Source organism: Penicillium expansum (assembly GCF_000769745.1).
Source record: "Penicillium expansum strain MD-8 chromosome Unknown contig343, whole genome shotgun sequence".
NCBI classification, from domain to species: domain Eukaryota; kingdom Fungi; phylum Ascomycota; class Eurotiomycetes; order Eurotiales; family Aspergillaceae; genus Penicillium; species Penicillium expansum.
In genome coordinates this window covers 14558-31655 of record NW_015971320.1, presented here as the reverse complement: position 1 = coordinate 31655, position 17098 = coordinate 14558, and the positions used below count along the sequence as shown (strand labels likewise).

General features: G+C 47.5%; 3 protein-coding genes across 3 annotated transcripts; 2 read left to right on the top strand and 1 right to left on the bottom strand.

Annotated features, from left to right (window-relative positions):
* Nucleotides 1–623: 623 nt before the first annotated feature.
* PEX2_096920 (CheY-like superfamily) lies at nt 624–6816 on the top strand (the record flags this gene model as incomplete). The annotated part of the gene is made up of 10 exons (XM_016746962.1): nt 624–990; nt 1051–1349; nt 1406–1906; nt 1964–2510; nt 3006–4071; nt 4121–4855; nt 4908–5957; nt 6012–6306; nt 6415–6529; nt 6632–6816. The coding sequence occupies 10 exons, from the start codon at nt 624–626 to the stop codon at nt 6814–6816; spliced, it is 5160 nt and encodes a 1719-aa protein (XP_016598261.1).
* Nucleotides 6817–9117: 2301 nt separating this feature from the next.
* PEX2_096910 (integral membrane protein TmpA) lies at nt 9118–10629 on the bottom strand (the record flags this gene model as incomplete). The annotated part of the gene is made up of 1 exon (XM_016746961.1): nt 9118–10629. The coding sequence occupies one exon, from the start codon at nt 10627–10629 to the stop codon at nt 9118–9120; it is 1512 nt and encodes a 503-aa protein (XP_016598260.1).
* A 2616-nt stretch (nt 10630–13245) lies between these two features.
* afeA (adenylate-forming enzyme AfeA) lies at nt 13246–15236 on the top strand (the record flags this gene model as incomplete). The annotated part of the gene is made up of 3 exons (XM_016746960.1): nt 13246–13494; nt 13614–14737; nt 14804–15236. 3 exons carry the CDS (start codon nt 13246–13248, stop codon nt 15234–15236), a joined length of 1806 nt encoding a protein of 601 aa, XP_016598259.1.
* Between the last annotated feature and the right edge of the window lie 1862 nt (nt 15237–17098).

Here is a 17098-nt window from a genome sequence, read left to right as displayed (position 1 = left end):
AGTTGAGTTGGTCAAACAAAATATCAATAATCAATTCGCAAGATATGTTGAATTTGATATTAGGTCATCTCCTAAGCAGCTAACTACAACATACGTATATTTTCTCGAATATTGAAACGCCCGGATTCCTCACGTGACTGTTCCGATCTGATCGCATCCGATCCCGGGGCCGGATAGCCCTCTTTTTCGGATCTGCATCGTGCGGGGGTGTAGCTTGACAGTTCGACATGTTGTACATCGGCTCTTTATTCTGATAATTCGAAGTTGCAAACAATGGATGTAAATACTTGGAAATGGTTAGAATAAAAGCAGTACATCATTCTTATAATTTTCGCCAAGTAGTCAATCCCAATATAGATGTGACCCGACGGCTATTGGGGCGGGTGTAGCCACCCGATAGCCAAACTCTCGGGACCCGATTACCAGAGGTCATCATAGATCCTTATATAGCCGGTCTGCACTTACCTCATTTCCCCACAAACCTGCTACACATCTCGTACTTTCTACTTAAGGACTCACGTGGCAACCACGACCCGCGTTGATTCGATACCAAAGAAAGAACCGTGAACCTCCATTTGACCAACATTCAAGGGCAAGTATCTACGCAGAGAGGAAGAAGCAATATGACAGGAAGCATGTACTCTCCAGTCCTTGAGACTAGCCGCATATTCTCTGAGCTGTGTGAGCAGTCGGAACGCTTTGACTTACCACCCGAGGTCCTTGCAAACAAAGACCGCGTCTCGTTCTCTACCAGTCATAATGAAATCTACTTCCCCATTCCCTTTAAAGAGACTGAGACTCTCGCCGCCCTGAAGGGTGTCGAAGGTTCCGTGGCCGCCGCCATTGCCGACCTGCGCTTTGGTGCTGGTACGGAACCTCGGGGTATTCAAGTCAACCTCGAAGCTGCCACTGCCTTCGGATGTCAGGCGTACATGGCAAAGGTGGATGGACTGTCAAAGTTAGACCCAACCGTGAAATCGAAGCTGAAGAGTATGTACTTCCGTATAGATTGATCTCTGAAGGGACGAAACAAAATATTGACTGTGACAGATACGGATTTGCTAGCTGCCCAATCCAACGGCTACCGACGTATGTCGGCGAATCTTTACAAAACTAAGAACCCAGACGAATACTTCCACATTCATGGTTCGCTGGAGGCTACGACGACCTTGAACATGGTTGGGCTGGAGGGCCAACGACCAGACCTGACTGACTATGAAGAAATCATCAAGGTTATCGAGAGTAAGGTACAGCAATACACAGCTGTGGAGCTTGAAGAGATGAACAAGGAGAGAAGCCAGGCTGGTGTGACTGCTTACAAACACGAGGACTTTATCAAGACTCCCCATGTAAGTTTGATACGATGCTGTATCCGACCGCAACAAGCAAGCTAATCATTTGACAGGGAAAACTTAATGTCGAAGAACCCGCATGGAAAGTCAGCAAATTGCCTGGTGACCTTCCTCCAACTCCTTTCCCAGCCAGACGCAACGGTAGCAAGAAGATCCTCGAGGGTGTCAAGGTGCTAGAGATGTGTCGTATCATCGCAGGCCCAACTGTTACCCGCATTCTAGCCGAGTATGGTGCCGATGTCTTGAAGATAACCAGCCCAAACCTTTCCGATGTGCCTTTCTTCCAAGTTGATGGTAACATGGGCAAGCTGGCAGCAGATCTTGATTTGAAGAGCGAGGCTGGGCGAAAGGAGTTCGAGAAGCTTTTGGATGATGTTGACGTTATCGTGGATGGCTACCGTCCAGGAGCACTGGATAAGCTTGGATACGGAGCAGAGGCCATGGCTGAGTTGGCCAAGAAGCGCGGCAAAGGCATCGTTTACGTGAATGAGAATTGCTTTGGATACGAAGGCGAATGGGCTGGCCGTGCTGGCTGGCAACAGATCGCAGACTGCGTAAGTTACCAGATCTAATCTCCAGATGACTCAAATCAAAACTGACTTCAACTACAGGTTACTGGAATTGCCTGGGCACAGGGCCAGTTCATGGGCCTCTCAACACCCGTTGTGCCTCCCTTCCCCATCTCAGACTACGGCACAGGCTGTATGGGCGCCATCGCCGCGCTTACTGGTCTCTACCACCGCGCGAAGACTGGCGGCTCGTACCACGGCAAAGCCTCACTGATGCACTACGACCTTCTGCTCTTTGCAATGGGCCAATACCCAGCTGATGTGCAGGAGGAGCTTCGTAAGGTGCAGCCGCCTGAGTTCTTCAAGTTGCGTCACTGCGACAGTGTTGACCGGATCTCGTCGACTGTGCTAAAGGGCATGAAGGAACGGTTCCCGCACTTGTACAAGCCTGCTGGCTCTGAGTCGGAAGGCCGCAAGCCATTGACAGAACTATGGTCATCACGCGCATATGATGCGGATATCGAGATTGTGAAGCCAGTTGCAGTTATTGGCGGAGTGGATAATCAGTTCGTGCGGTCTAGTCGTCCGAATGGATTTGATCGGGCTGCGTGGGAGGAGTTTAGCGTCGAAGAGACGGATGTGAAGAAATGTTAGTCGTTTCGGCACTCTCTTCATTCGTTTTTCTTTTGCCCTTGAATATGGGATGCATTATACATCGAAATTGAACACCAATATCACCCCTACGATCTCGATAACCAAATCTAGACCAGTCCATGTCTGGTTAATTAGCTCTTACCGAGGCACTAAGCCCCACAGTACATAGCGTAATGGCTTCCCCCAAAAACAGGTTTAGCCCGTTTTTTTCATAACCCCGTTTTTTATCTCTCTTATTCCAACATATCATATTTCGATATCTCGGAGAATTTCTTAACTTCATTCTTATGTGGAAGTGACCAGCTATAGATCAGTTGGCCCATCTAATATGGGTCAGCCGGTGGATATCGAACAAGAGAGAATCCGGGATTTATCAAAGTTTGTTGTTCCCCGCCCGATTGCGATCTCCACTCACACGTCCCCGATCTCAACAGATATTATTGTACTTTTGATCCAGTCTCTACAAGCTCAGACCCTGAACTATGTGAAGTCCCACCGGAAACACCATCCCCTCGTCTTTCAAATGATACCACCTTGACCGCGTTGACACAACTGGGTGTCTATCGATTCGGGTGCAATCGGTCTTTTGTTTCAATCATCGACGGAGAAAGTCAGCATATCATTTCAGAGGCAACCGCTTCGATCTCTCTTCGAAATAAAGATCTTCATCGACCAGATGATGGCATCTTCCTGGGTGTAAATACACTTGACTTGGAATGGGGAGTGTGTCCCCACGCCATTCGACTTTTCACCGGACAAGATCCCTCCCGGATATTAGACACGGAGAACATAACGGCCAACCAAACACGCAACATCATTCGCGATTTCACCAAGGAGGATTTCTACAAAGATCGCCCGTATGTGCTCGGCTGGCCTTACTTTCGATTCTACGCCGAAGTGCCATTGTATAGCCCTTCTGGGTTCGTACTAGGTTCATATTGTGTGGTAGACAACAAGCCGCGAACGGAATTTGGAGATGAAGACGTGGCTGCTCTTCGGGAGATTGCCGACTCGATTTCAAATCATCTTGAAAATGCGCGGATCGTTCAATATCATCGTCGTTCGGAGAACTTGGTCAAAGGGTTGACAAACTTCGTCAAAAGTCATTCGAAATTTGACCCCACTAGCTCCTCGACTCAAGGTCAAATTGAAGCATCTGCAAAAAAGCTCAATTCTGAAGATCTAGGGGCAATAGCCACCCCAGGCGATGTAGGTGGAACGCTCAATTCTTTGTCCGCAGAAAAGGATATTGGTGTCTATTCACACCTTGATCAAAAGTCGTCGACAAGTCTTAGTGGCAAGGAAGCGTCGATATTTTCTCGAAACATACCTTCTGTGTCAAACTACACGCAGCCATCATCTCTTTCTCGAACCTCAGACCGAGCTGAACCGCTTTACTCCTCCGTAGAGGGGCCCCCGGAATCGTTAGTGCCAGATAATGTGCCTATCACTGAACGCATAGCTGCGATCTTTTCCCGTGCCAGTCTTCTACTGAAAGAATCTCTGGATCTAGACGGCGTAGTCTTTCTGGATGCCCACCGAAACGATCCGCAATTGTTAGTCACTCTTTCTTTGGAGAATTGAAAATTTCTAACTCTGTCTTAGCGAAACTTCTGAACGGCCTGATGATTGGGATGCTTTGACGAATTTTGAGACAGGCGCCCCAATTGCTTCACGTTCTAGCCCTTGGGGTCTTCCTAATGAAAATTCACGCAAGGATGGGGAAAAGTATTGTGGCTCCTTGGGCCAGGCCATAAGCTGCAGGCCAGCTAAGAGCAACACTGACTCGAAATGCCATGTCCAAGTAACAGAAGAGTTACTGCATTCGTTGATCACACACTTTCCAGATGGCCACATCTTCAACATAGACAGCAGGAGTAATTTGGACAACTCCGTGGACTCCGACAGTGGCAATTCAGAGATTTCTGCTCTCAATTTTGCAATCGCTCGGCGGATGTCTCATCATATCTTTAATCAGTTCCCTGAGGCCAATTGTGTGCTTTTTTATCCTCTATGGGATTGGAACAAAGCCCGATGGCTTGCAGGTACACTGGTTTGGGTGAACGGAAACCATCGTCCTTTGGGCACAGAAGACCTGCACTACTTTAAAGCTTTTGGGGATTCTATGATCTCCGAAGTATCTCGGATACACTGGACTGCCAGTGAAAACTCGAAATTCGACTTTGTAACTTCTATCAGTCATGAGCTTCGCTCTCCACTACACGGGATCCTCGCGAGCGCCGAGTTGCTACATGACATTCCACTTCAGACTCCGCAGCGTGATATGGTCAACATGATTTCAACATCAGGACTGACCTTATTGGATACAATAGATCACCTGTAGGTTATGTTCGGTGTCCGCTGAAAGAGACTTTTAACTGACAAATATCAGGCTGGATTACTGTAAGATCAACAACTTGGCAATCACTCAAAGTCCCAGCGTGACCAACACTGAAGATTCTGGGGCAACCCTTGTCTCCGACTTCAACCTAGATTCCTTGGTTGAACAAGTCGCCATGATACTTCATACCGGCCGAAAAGCACCTGGGCCTGTCTCCTCTCTTGCAAGAGAAACAGCTATCGCTACTCCGTCCTTTCAACCCGCATCTCGTGTTACTCAAAATGAGCATGAATTGTCAGTGATAGTGAACATCGATCAGTCCAGTTCCTGGAATATCCGTTCATTCGCTGGCGCATGGAGGAGAATAGTTATGAATCTCCTCGGCAACGCAATGAAGTGGACGCAAACCGGCCTCGTCGAGGTATCATTGTCACAAGCCACAGGTAAAACTAAAGCAGAACCTGATCTTGTCCATCTTCGCGTTACAGATACAGGCCAAGGAATTTCGCAGGAATTTCTCAGAAACTCGGCTTTCTCTCCATTCGCCCAGGAAGACCCCCTATCAGAGGGTGTCGGGCTTGGACTCAGCGTCGTGCATAAGCTAGTGACTTTCCTGGGTGGTGATCTCAAAATGAAGAGCGAAAGCGGTGTTGGTACTCAGGTTGATGTTTATGTTCCCGCACAGCGCCCTAAGGACTATGCCCCTGCCAAGTTATTCGACGATGCTTCCTCGCTAGGAATTCAAAGATACAAGGACAATCTGAAGGCATGTCTCATTGGGTTCAACGGCTATCCTGACTTGAAGGAGACGCCCACTGGTATTCTGAGCTCCGATGCGAAACGAAAACTTTCTATTCAAAGCACTCTTTCCAATGTTTTCAAGGTACAGCTAGGATGGCATAGCACACTGGCAGAGTCACTTGATAAGGGAGAGGGTGACATCGCGGTCATCGAGGAGGCCAAATTCACTGCTATGTTGAATAACCAATCCCCCTCCACTACGAATGCCGGCCATCATTTCAAATTCTTCATTGTCTTGGGCAGCACGACACCCTCGCTAGGTTACTCTCTTCCGCTGAATGCCATCCTGATGTCACAACCGTACGTTCAGAGTTCATCCCCTTTTGCGAATACTGAAGCTAAATTTTGATGCAGATATGGACCTCAGAAGATCTGTGAAACTGCTCAAAGAATTATGGATCTGTACAATTCACAAGCTCTGATCGGTGGCCTTGAAGCTCCAATTATCGATCCACCAACAAACCATGAAATTCTTCCGTCAAACCCGACCGCACCGAGCCTGCCGGAAGTACGGCAAAGTCTTTCACAAAAGCCTCCAATTGAATTAGTCTGTCCAAGTCCTATTATCGGGGGCTCCCCGATTCGGCCCAATGGTCAAATGAACGATATCCATGTCCTCATCGTGGATGACAATGACATCAATCTTAAGGTAAGTCAGCTCACTGCAAACTCGCTCACTCAAAAGACATCATCACTTTCTCGCAATATCGGTCCCCTCAATCCATTTCTTGTGACCTGACTTACAGCCATGAAACAGATCCTGGCTACGTTCATGCGAAAGCTTGGTTATAGTTACGACACAGCTTCTAATGGACTGATTGCGTTGGAACATGTTGAAAATTCAAGTCGAAGATACGACTTGATATTGATGGGTTAGTTAATCTACAACTTTGCTAGAACATCCCACATCCGGAATTTACTAACTCCGTGGTCTTCAATTCTAGATTTATCAATGCCTGTAATGGATGGGCTAGTTTCAACCAGCAAGATCCGGCAACACGAAAAGGACCACGGTCTCCAACCCTCCCGTATCATGGCTGTTACAGGCGTCGCTTCGGATACCATGCAACAGGCGGCGGTGACCGCAGGTGTCGACGACTATTTAGTCAAACCTCTCTCTCTTCGTAAGCTGAAGAAGCTTATAGAACCCACACTCTAATCGGATACCCTCTCCCATGGATATAACAGTTGTCTCCGGCAATTTTAGGAAGACTATTTGAACAATGGCATTCAGCGTTACCCTTCTCATAAAACCATGGCATAAGCCCAAGAGCAAGAAAACGAACGGCTCTAGAAAGCTTATCCTTAACTAACAAAATATACAATCACATTCACAGTGTCACCTCATTAGTATCATAAACCAAATGCGGATGTCTAATTCCCCCTTATAGTCAGGACTAAAGTCCGAGAAATACTTGTATACACCCCGAATGTTGTCTTCTTGATTCACAATCCCGGACCAGTCTTCTTTCTAGCCCTAGCATCCTTCACAGCCTACGTATAGGTTGCATTCGCGCGACGAATACCATCTAATTTTGCAACATCCTCATCCAGAGGTCGATTATATCTTCCAGCAACCGGAAGAGTAAGAATACATCCCCCACAGCTATAACAATACGATGCCCAGCATGAGGCGACATAGCATGCGCACAATCCCAAGCAAAAGACAACCATCCTTATACCAGTATCCACCAAGCAGGAGTCTATAGATAGAGTGAACCTTGACAACATCACCCCACCAACCGCAAACGTTCTCAAGAATCTTCAACCTAGAATCCTCAACCTGCTCAATATCCCATACAAATCTTCTCCCTCCCATTACGGCTGCTCGCAGAGCTCGACAATGCACGCACCCGCGAGAACCCCACCTAACCCCAACCTCATTCGCCATGCAAGGATTCACCACAACCAATCCTCTCTCTAGCCCAGCCTACGTAATCCCACTCCCCAACGTTACACCACCCCGCCAACAAATGCAGCGACAGCTGCATGCCACCACACCCACGGACTCGGAGCTCGTCATACACACACAGACAGTCAGCCGGAGGCCGTTGGACTTGACCCCCACCCAGACGACCCAAGCGGCCGAGTCGTCAGCTCGATGCGCATCTCATACACCACGCAGGTAAGACTGTCCGGCTCGTGCAGGCGCAACGCCGTTGAGAGACCGGCTACTCTGGCGCTGACTAGATGTCGTTATTGGTACCGGTGTGGCGGGGTTTGGTGGCGGGGTTTTGCTTTTTGTGTTGGTGGTCTTGTTCATAATGCACGTCCCTTTTTGTGTCAGTTACTAAATCTCTGGATCCACTACTGTGCATGTATGGTCTTCGAGGGGAATTTGAACATAGTTGCGACATATGTAGTATGTGCTGGTTTGGGCTGTGCTTACCTTGCGTGGTTCGGACATTGCGGTGGCTTTGGTGTAACTTTCGAGCTTGAGGGGTTTTTTTTCTCTTTTTTATTAAGATAAGAATAATCGGCCACGTCTACGACCTTATTATCTCTTTCTAGTAGGTCTTTTGAGATATCTTTTCAGCTGCTCTTTCTTAATGTCTTTTTAAATGTATGTGAAGGTGGTAAGCTTACTTTGTGCAAGAGACTTTTCTATGTATAACTTTGGATAATTGGAATTGAAATTTAGATTTGGATTTAGGTTTGGAGGATTTGATTTTATCTAGTTTTGGGACATGTTCGAGGGGAAATATATATTTGGTCTCGTATACTTCATAGCTCGGGCATGAACTCTGTACTCCACCGTTAGTTCCTTAATTGGGTAAACATCACCCCGGTAGTTATTATATATATCCTTGACTATAACAGAGTATACAACAACGAGATATTGCGAGGGATTTGTTTCCATATGCGAGGATATGCACGAAATCCAACTTAAATTAGAGTACATGAAATATCAAATCTGACATGCTAAGATATACGGAGTACTATGACAGAGGCAGATTTAAACAAACAATGTGCTTGATGTAAGGTCCAGCTCATATCACTATCACAGTCACTATAATTGGCCCCCCCAAACCCCCGGGTGGAGAAACTTGGTATGTATTTGGAATCGTACGGCTATCAAATACATAAAGATTGTATTCCAGTCTTTCGAAAGGGGTCAAGTTTGTCATGGCTGCATTCTATAGGTTGTCTAAGGAGAAAATGTCTAACGGATACTAGCAGGGTCATAGCGCGCGATTCCAAATCCCCCTAGGAAGCACTGACATATGTACAAACAGGCCCCCCCTGAATAGGAGTCTTGCAATTCAACATGCCTTCGAAAATCTCAAATAAAAAAAACAAACAGTGTACCGCCAATGAACGCCGCGAGCCGGACAGGATATATGGCGCGATGCTGGAAAGATACAAACTCCCAAATCAGAACAAAAACAAAAAAGCAAAAAGTGGACAACAAAAAACTGGTATGTACGGTTCTGAGACAGACAAATAACAACATTAGGAATTAGGAATCAAAAATGGGGCCAAAGGCCGGGGTCCCTCGACATTCAAGCTCATAGACGATTCGCGCCGTCAGCACAGGGTTACTGATCACGCACACCGCTTCAGCTTTGAAGTCCCTGACCTGCTGCAAGATGATGGGTACCATGTCCATACGCCCACACTTGTCGGTGTCTAGGATGATGGGGGCTGAATCCATCTTGTGGACCATATGCATCACCCCGTCACCATAGGTCTTTCGAGGCGCACGGGTTTGCCAGAGGACACGCAGTGCAGGTCGGTTATCATCACCAAGGAATGACAGACAAGGTCCGATGCCCGACCCAGTAGTGACAACTACCACTCTCTTGAAAACGCGCATGGCATAAGCGAAGCCATAGATCAACACACCCCGCTTCCAGAGATGGGTGGGCGGGTTCTGGATTGTTTCTGCAGTCCAATCGCCAGCTTTGGACACCAAGGAAGAGAAGCTTGGGTTGCCATGAACGCCCGAGGGAGAAGAGTCCGGGAAAGTGGCAAAACCATGCCAGTCGCGAAGCGGGTGCTTAGCTAGTTGGATGCCCTTTCCAAAAGTGGTAACAGCATGGTCAAAGTGCAAGCGGGTTGCGTGGGTGGATAGGGGCTCGGCCCGCACCGCAACCTTTCGGAGCAATAGCCAAGGTTGGATAATGGCCGCTACAGTGAAAATCAGGAACCAGAATGCTGGCAGTTCGATAAGGAATGTTCCCAGTGGCTGGCCCAAGGACTTGCTGGCACCTCGTGAGAATACGAGCAACAAAGCAACGAACAAGGCCACGACAAGCCACCCTGAAAAACGGTGGGTGAGTTCGAAATAATCATGACGTTTCATCCGGAAGGCGGGGTGGGCCACCACGATTATCGCCAATAACAGAACCAAGATGACATAAGCTAGCGCGACTGGCGCTGCTGAAATGCCAATCTCCGGACCCTCCGGTGATGGTTTCCAATACTGGTGGGATAGCACGCCCACAAATCCCATGTACCACACGAGGGAAGCGACTCCACACCCGCTATGGACACCACCGTAGTGGTAGACCTTCGCAGCAATCCGACGCAGGGGTAGCGGCGCTGAGCGCGGCATCGAGCATACTATCAAGAAGATAGCATTGACCACTAACGGTTGGCGGGCCAGACCGCAAGCGAGCAAATTGGCAGCTGTGGCGTTGACCAGAGCCAATAGTTTTTGTTCCGTGCTCATGACGTACACAAAGACAGCAACGTTAGCGCAGAAGACTAACGTGAAAAGACGTCGGTATAATGTGAGAATGGCATATCGAGTGGATGCAAACACCTTGGGTTTGCGTTGGGTAGTATGTTGGGTCTGTGCTTCCACATCGATATCCTTGTCGAGGTCAAGATGTAATGATTCGCTCTCCTTGGAGTAGTGTTTCTCATTGATTCTGTCTCCATTGGTAAGAGTGGCCTCGCTCACAGTTGGTGTGTGTCGCGCAATGACCGCCTTTGGAGGCATAGTGATGGGGGACTTCTCTGACATAACTATGATGGGTTCTCAGGTTCATATAAAAAAGTTGAAAAGATGACTGGAGGTGAATGAACTAATCAAAGCCAGGGATTCCCTTGAAATGAAGAAAGAAATAATTGACAATCTAACTAGGGCGAAGTCTTCTATTTTTGAAGTGAAGCATATGTCCAAGTCCAAGACCAAGTCTTTTTTCTTTTGTTTTTTTTTTTTCCACCGAACTCCACCAGGATCAGCCTCACATCCCCCCCTTCTGCATGGCTCCTGCCTTCGCATCTTTCTATCCAAATCGAGTCTCGCCTGTCCCTTTTAGGTGTCACCGGGCATCACCGTGAACGGTGACGCTTTTTCCCACATTTTCTCGCTTCTATTCGCCCCCAGTCCCTTTTTTTATTTTTTGCGTCTCTTTTGAGTTTGGCTCTGAAAAATCAGGAATGCATTGCATATGATCCTATTATTTGACCATTATTCCCTTCCCCCATGTTCCCCCTTCAGGTGTATGATGTATGACACTATCACCTCCGGGGTCCAGACTTCACGCTATTGCAAGTCTTTCTTGCCAATCAGCAATCAAAGAACCATCCTACTCCCTTGCTTTCAGCTGCTTTCAGTTCTTCACACACCCTCGGGGAAGTGTCTGACGCAATCCCCGACCCACGTTGTAGCCTGTCAAAACTTTGTCTGGTCGTCTATCCCAAAGGGAGTGGAACCTCCTTTCGGGGATGAACCGGAAAGGGTGATCAAAGAATGGGTCCATTGAAGTATGATTGCAACCTAATTCACACCGATCTCTCCACTATAACCAATCGAGGCACCAGTCAAGACGAGATGCATCGGATTCACTATCACGGGCCAAGTGCAACCTGACCAGGGTCGAGTTCAACTAGACCCCGATGGGGTGTAAGCGCCGGATATGATGGGCCAGTGCACCTGATCATACGGTCAAGGAAAGTCTTCGATAAAAAAGAAAAGAAAACAGCCGATCTGCAGCCTAGGGATGGCGTTTGACGGAGCACAAGTCCCTTCCACCCGGATGCACACTCGAGGCGCCATCAACAATGCCAATGTGGATCTATGGGAGGTGTGGCGGAACCGTGCCATGAGTTAATGCAATAAGCCGCCGGATGATAGAACAGTTCATGTTTGTTGGGATTTTTTTGCTTTTTCTTTTTGTTTCCTTTTCCTTTTCTTTTCCGACTTTTGTTTCCTTTCAACGCTGCGCGGTCGATCATCACGATGCAGCTGAGCCTGTTCGCGCTATGTCCAATTCCCGGCCCCTCTCTTATCTCACACTTGGAAGGTGAAGTTCTACGCTAATTCCCCCACCCAGCGCCGAGGTACTGGCAACCATGCACGGGTGTAGTACATAACCTGGGAAGTGGAGTATGGGTATTCCGTTAGTCGATCTTTCGTTAGTTCGATCTGGATCTGGATCCGGGAGGGGGAAGCCGCTCTTAGATTCAGACTACGAGACTCCACCGGAGGGGGAAAACAATGAGATAGTCTCCACTGAGTATCAGCTGCAGGTTTTAGGCATCTATTGGGGGGATATTGGGCCCCGTAACAACCATACACAACCAGTGGAAGTGGAAAGAGAGTGCATCCCTTCATGACAAGGATGTCAGAGATGAATGACAGCGGGGAGAGGTCCACGTCTCCGATGTGGCAGGGGTAAAATTTACCCCGTGTGGAAATGTTCTAGGCGAATAGGTATCGGTGGAACACGGGATGTAGCACCCCTGTCAAAGCTCGTGGCAACCCTTGAAGAAAATGACATATTCTTTTGATATTTTTTTTTTAGGATTTTCTCATTACAGGGAATGTGAGTTGATCGGAATAAAGTTTGGAGCATATCTCACGATCCGGTCGATCGTTGTAACCCATTTTCTAAAGTATATCTTACGCAAGGCAAGAGAAACCTTCGGGAAATCTAAATCGTCACGGGGACACATCAAAAGGCAATCTACTCCGTACTCCGTAGTGTGGCTCAGCTCTTCCGAGAGGCTAGTGAATTAGTAAGAAGTAGATTGGTTAATTTCATTTAATTATTTCAGTTGTATTATTAATCTTTTTTTATTTTTATTTTTCTCATTCTCTTTTATTGGATTTCAGAACCCGCCACAATGGATGGCGCTAAGAGCTTTTAGTGTCGAACATGTGTGGAGACACGAGTACTCCCATTGTGAAGGGTGTTCTCCCCATTCTATGACATATTATGATTTTATGATTTTATGATTTTATGATTTTATTCTTTTTATGGTTTTTATTATTTTTCCTTTTTGTTCCCTTACTCTAAATGTTTGGGTTCAGCTTTCAGCTCCTTAATTATAGATTTATTAACTAAAATCATTTTCAATGGCATAGTATCGAATATAGTAAAGAGTTCACCTTACTCCCGATCCAGAACTAGTGGCATTACCTAAGCCTATGTATTCCAAATCCTGGAACAGGTGGAACAGGCCGCAGATGTCAAAAGGTCAAAATCAAATCAAAGAGAAAATGACAAAATGGAAAATGTACATTAACCTATATAATCCCCCGACTGACAGTACCCTGCTTGAGTCTCTCATCTATATATTACTCTATCAATCTCACACTTCCCTTCTTCTTCTACTTCTAAATCATCACACAATGGGCTGGAACACAACTATGTCTTCAAACAATATGCTTTCCCAGGAGGTCTACTCTGACTTGCTGAGTTTCACATTCGATGGACCAAAGCCTTACAATCAAAATCAACCACTGTTTATTGATGCAGAGGATCCTTCTCGATCATTTACAGGTGTTCAGTTCCGACAACTAGTTCGGACTCTGATCGCTGGTTTGAAAGCCCATAATGTCCAGCCAGGAGATTGTGTATTGCTACACTTGGGAAATAGCGTGAGTGAAAGAAAGAACAAAAAAAAATAGAATCTTTGAGATCAAAAAATCCAAGATTGGATGAAATGTTCTCAGAAGATAAAGAATCAACACTGACTCGGGCCTGTCATATGCAATAGATACTATATCCCGCACTCTTCTTCGGTATAATCGGCGCCGGCGGTGTCTACATGGGCTCCAACCCCCGCAGCCACCCCCAAGAACTCGATCACATCCTCAGCCTCGCTGAACCAAAACTCATCCTCACAACACGCGATGCCCTCCCTACCGTCCTCGACGTCTCGGCAGCCCGTGGCATCCACCCAGCTCAGGTCTGCCTTGTCGACGAGCGAGCCATCGACCACTGCGCACAACTATTCCTATGGTACGAACTAGGATATTCATCGGCAGGACAATTCTGCGCAATGAATGGCAGCGACCGTCACAACAGTTTCCCAAACCTTCTTTGCTACGGCGAAAGTGACTGGCTGAAAATCGCCGACCCTGTCGTCGCACAAGCCACACCTGCAGCCATGTACCCAACCAGCGGTACCGGTGGACTTCCCAAAGCGGCAATCCTGTCCCACTATGCACTTGTCTCACAGCACCGCACCATTTACTACGAAGTGCCACACCCAGTCAGTCGGCTCATCTCGCTGCCCATGTTCCATCTCTTCGGTGCCCTTTGGACACATCTCTTCCCTGTCCGCTATGGACACCCGCTGTTTGTCATGCCGCGCTTCGAGGTCAATGATTTCTTGGCTGCTGTCCACAAGTACCAGATCTCAGAGACTTACCTCGTCCCAGCTATCATTCACTCCATCAATCAGTCAACTGTACCCATCGGTGACATGTTGTCATCGCTGCGCTATGTGGGTGTCGCTGGCGCTCCTATCGATGGTCACTCCATGCAACAGTTCCGGAGCCACATCAACCCTATGGGATACGCTTGCCAAATCTGGGGAATGACAGAGGTCGGTGTAACATTCCAGACTCGCTGGGGTCAGCAGGGTGACCCTGGAAGTATTGGCACATGTATTGCCGAATACGAAGCCCGCCTGGTGGACCCAGATGGCAAGATCGTGCAGGGCGATTGCTGCTCGGGTGAATTGTACGTCCGCGGACCCGGTCTGCTCAGTGCATACAAAGGCCGTACAGACGCATTAGAGCCACATGGATGGTTCCGAACGGGAGATGTGGCGTATGTCAAGCAAGGCCAATATTACATTATTGGACGGACGAAGGAGCTGATCAAAGTACGAGGGTAAGTTTCATCATCAAGCCCCACTTCCCTCATCAACTCAACAAACATGCTAATAATTCTCTACAGATGGCAAGTAGCTCCAGCTGAAGTCGAAAGCGTTCTTCTCCAACACCCGGGGATTCTTGATGCTGCCGTGATTGGCGTGAACAAGGATGGCGTGGGCGAGGTCCCACGCGCTTTCATCGTGCGCTCTCGCGATCCATCCATGCGCCGCCTAACCGGCGAACAAGTTTACAATTACGCACGCCAACAACTGGCTAAATACAAAGCTCTCGATGGAGGTGTCGTATTCGTCGAAGAGATCCCTCGCACTGCAAGTGGCAAGATCCAGCGTTTCAGACTGTCCCAGATGAACTCCTACCGTGAGATGGTGGCGTCTCTGCTGTCCCGATTCGATGGTGACGGCTCTGCTGCAGCCACCGCGGCTCGGCGTGGACTACCCGCTGCGGCTGAGATGTCGCATGTCCCTCTCATCCCCGAAGGACGGGTTGCAGTCTAAAATAAGAAAGAGGGGCGGTATTTTTGCAGAATATACATCGCATATGAGTTGTATCCCACTCATTCAGCGGTGAGGTGGTGCGGTGAATGGGACAGGGGAAGGCGTTTGGGATAGAACATGGCGTTGTCGGACATTTGGTTCTTTTGCATTTAATTTTTTTCTCTTCGTTTTCGGGAGGTCATGTCTTTTCGGTGGTCAACACTTTTTTTGTTCTTATGACATAGACTTCTACCTCCTTACGATGGTTTCCAAATGAATTTCAGTTATTATTATTCATTTCATACTTGTATCACCTAGAGACATACTCCGTACCTAGTTACAGATTATCTACATAGTTACTAATTAATCACCTATTTGCATTCAAACATTACAAATCCCACCAAATCCACCATTCACGGAAATAAATCCATCCCCAATCCTCAAAGTAAACAACCTAGACCCATGGACTGGTCTCCAACCTCCGAACCACTAAATCTGCATCATGCAGTAAGACTTTAGAACCACCCACACCGCACTTCCAGTCCCACTTCCCTGTCCCATCCCAGGGCCTCGGTTCTCGATCTCGGATCTCGGCTTGCATCCGTAGAAGCCGCTGAAGAAATATGATGTGTATAACCCGGCAGGAGAAAAAAAAAAACAAATAATATATATTTCTTCTAGCGCCACGCCGGATCCCACTCGCATCATGCACATGCGAGGTCCCAAAAATACGAAAGTACCTACATCACCAAAGTACATATGTGGGGGTGAGGTGGGGAGGCTGGATACATAACACGGAATCCGAATCCGAGAGCGATCATGGAAAATCCCACGATGAAGTGCATCCGCGCCAATACTTATGCAGGCGTGGGTGGAGACAACCGTAGACGTTCCGTTTCCAAGGTTCCCTGCAAGGGGCGCGCGTCCTTTGGTACTGGAGCGGGGATCGACGGAGCTAAATAGGTTAATTATTGATGACCCGATTAGGTTGCATAACCAGCTTGGTTAGATTTGTTTTTGTTTTGGTTAGAGTTAAGGCAATTATATAGGTCCACTACATAGTTATTCAAAGGTACGGAGTACAAAGTACAGGAGTATAGCGGGTCTTGTTTCAGCTGGTCTGGGTCTTGCTAGTTCTGGTGCCTTTTTTTTTATTGTGTGTGTATGTGTGTGTTTGTGCGGGCTTCGATCCTGGGTATTTCCGGTGCGGAGAGTGTCCCGCAGGGCCGCGCTTGTCGGATCCAGTCCGCTTGACAAAGGTCGGGATGTTAGGTCGGCCCGATGGGATTTTTGGCACGTCAGGTCTTGCACGTCAGGTTCTTGCACGTCAGGTTTTTGCACGTCAGATTTACCAAGTCTACGGGATTGCCATGTTTGGGGGTCATTGTCCTTGCTTTTCTCGGGAGTTATACCTTTCCCTTCTTTGGGTATAAGGAGGAAAATATCAAATGATACCTTGCATGAGGCGAAACCCAGGATTCATAGTAGCCCCCCCCTTAAGGAAAACTGATACATGTGACTCAGAATACGATATGTTCGGGAATAGAAATGTACAAATCGAGTCAAGCGATGTAAATATCTTCCGAATCACGAGGTTGGTTTACTGTGCAGAGTAATTACAATTTTAATTTTTTTAGTTGGGTGCAAATGCATTTGGATTTGTTGAGCTTGACGTGTGCGGTGAAGAAGCTCGGCCCTAATATCTACGACATATCAAATCCACGCTGTCAATATGGTGCCTGAGCCGAGGACCAAAGTACCGGGGAAAATCAAATTCTAGACTCAAATCGAAATTGTCTAGATCCGTTCTATCCATGCGTCTAGAACATGTGAAAACCACGATCACATCAAGGATACCCCTGTAAGTTCTTCAATTAGTCCCC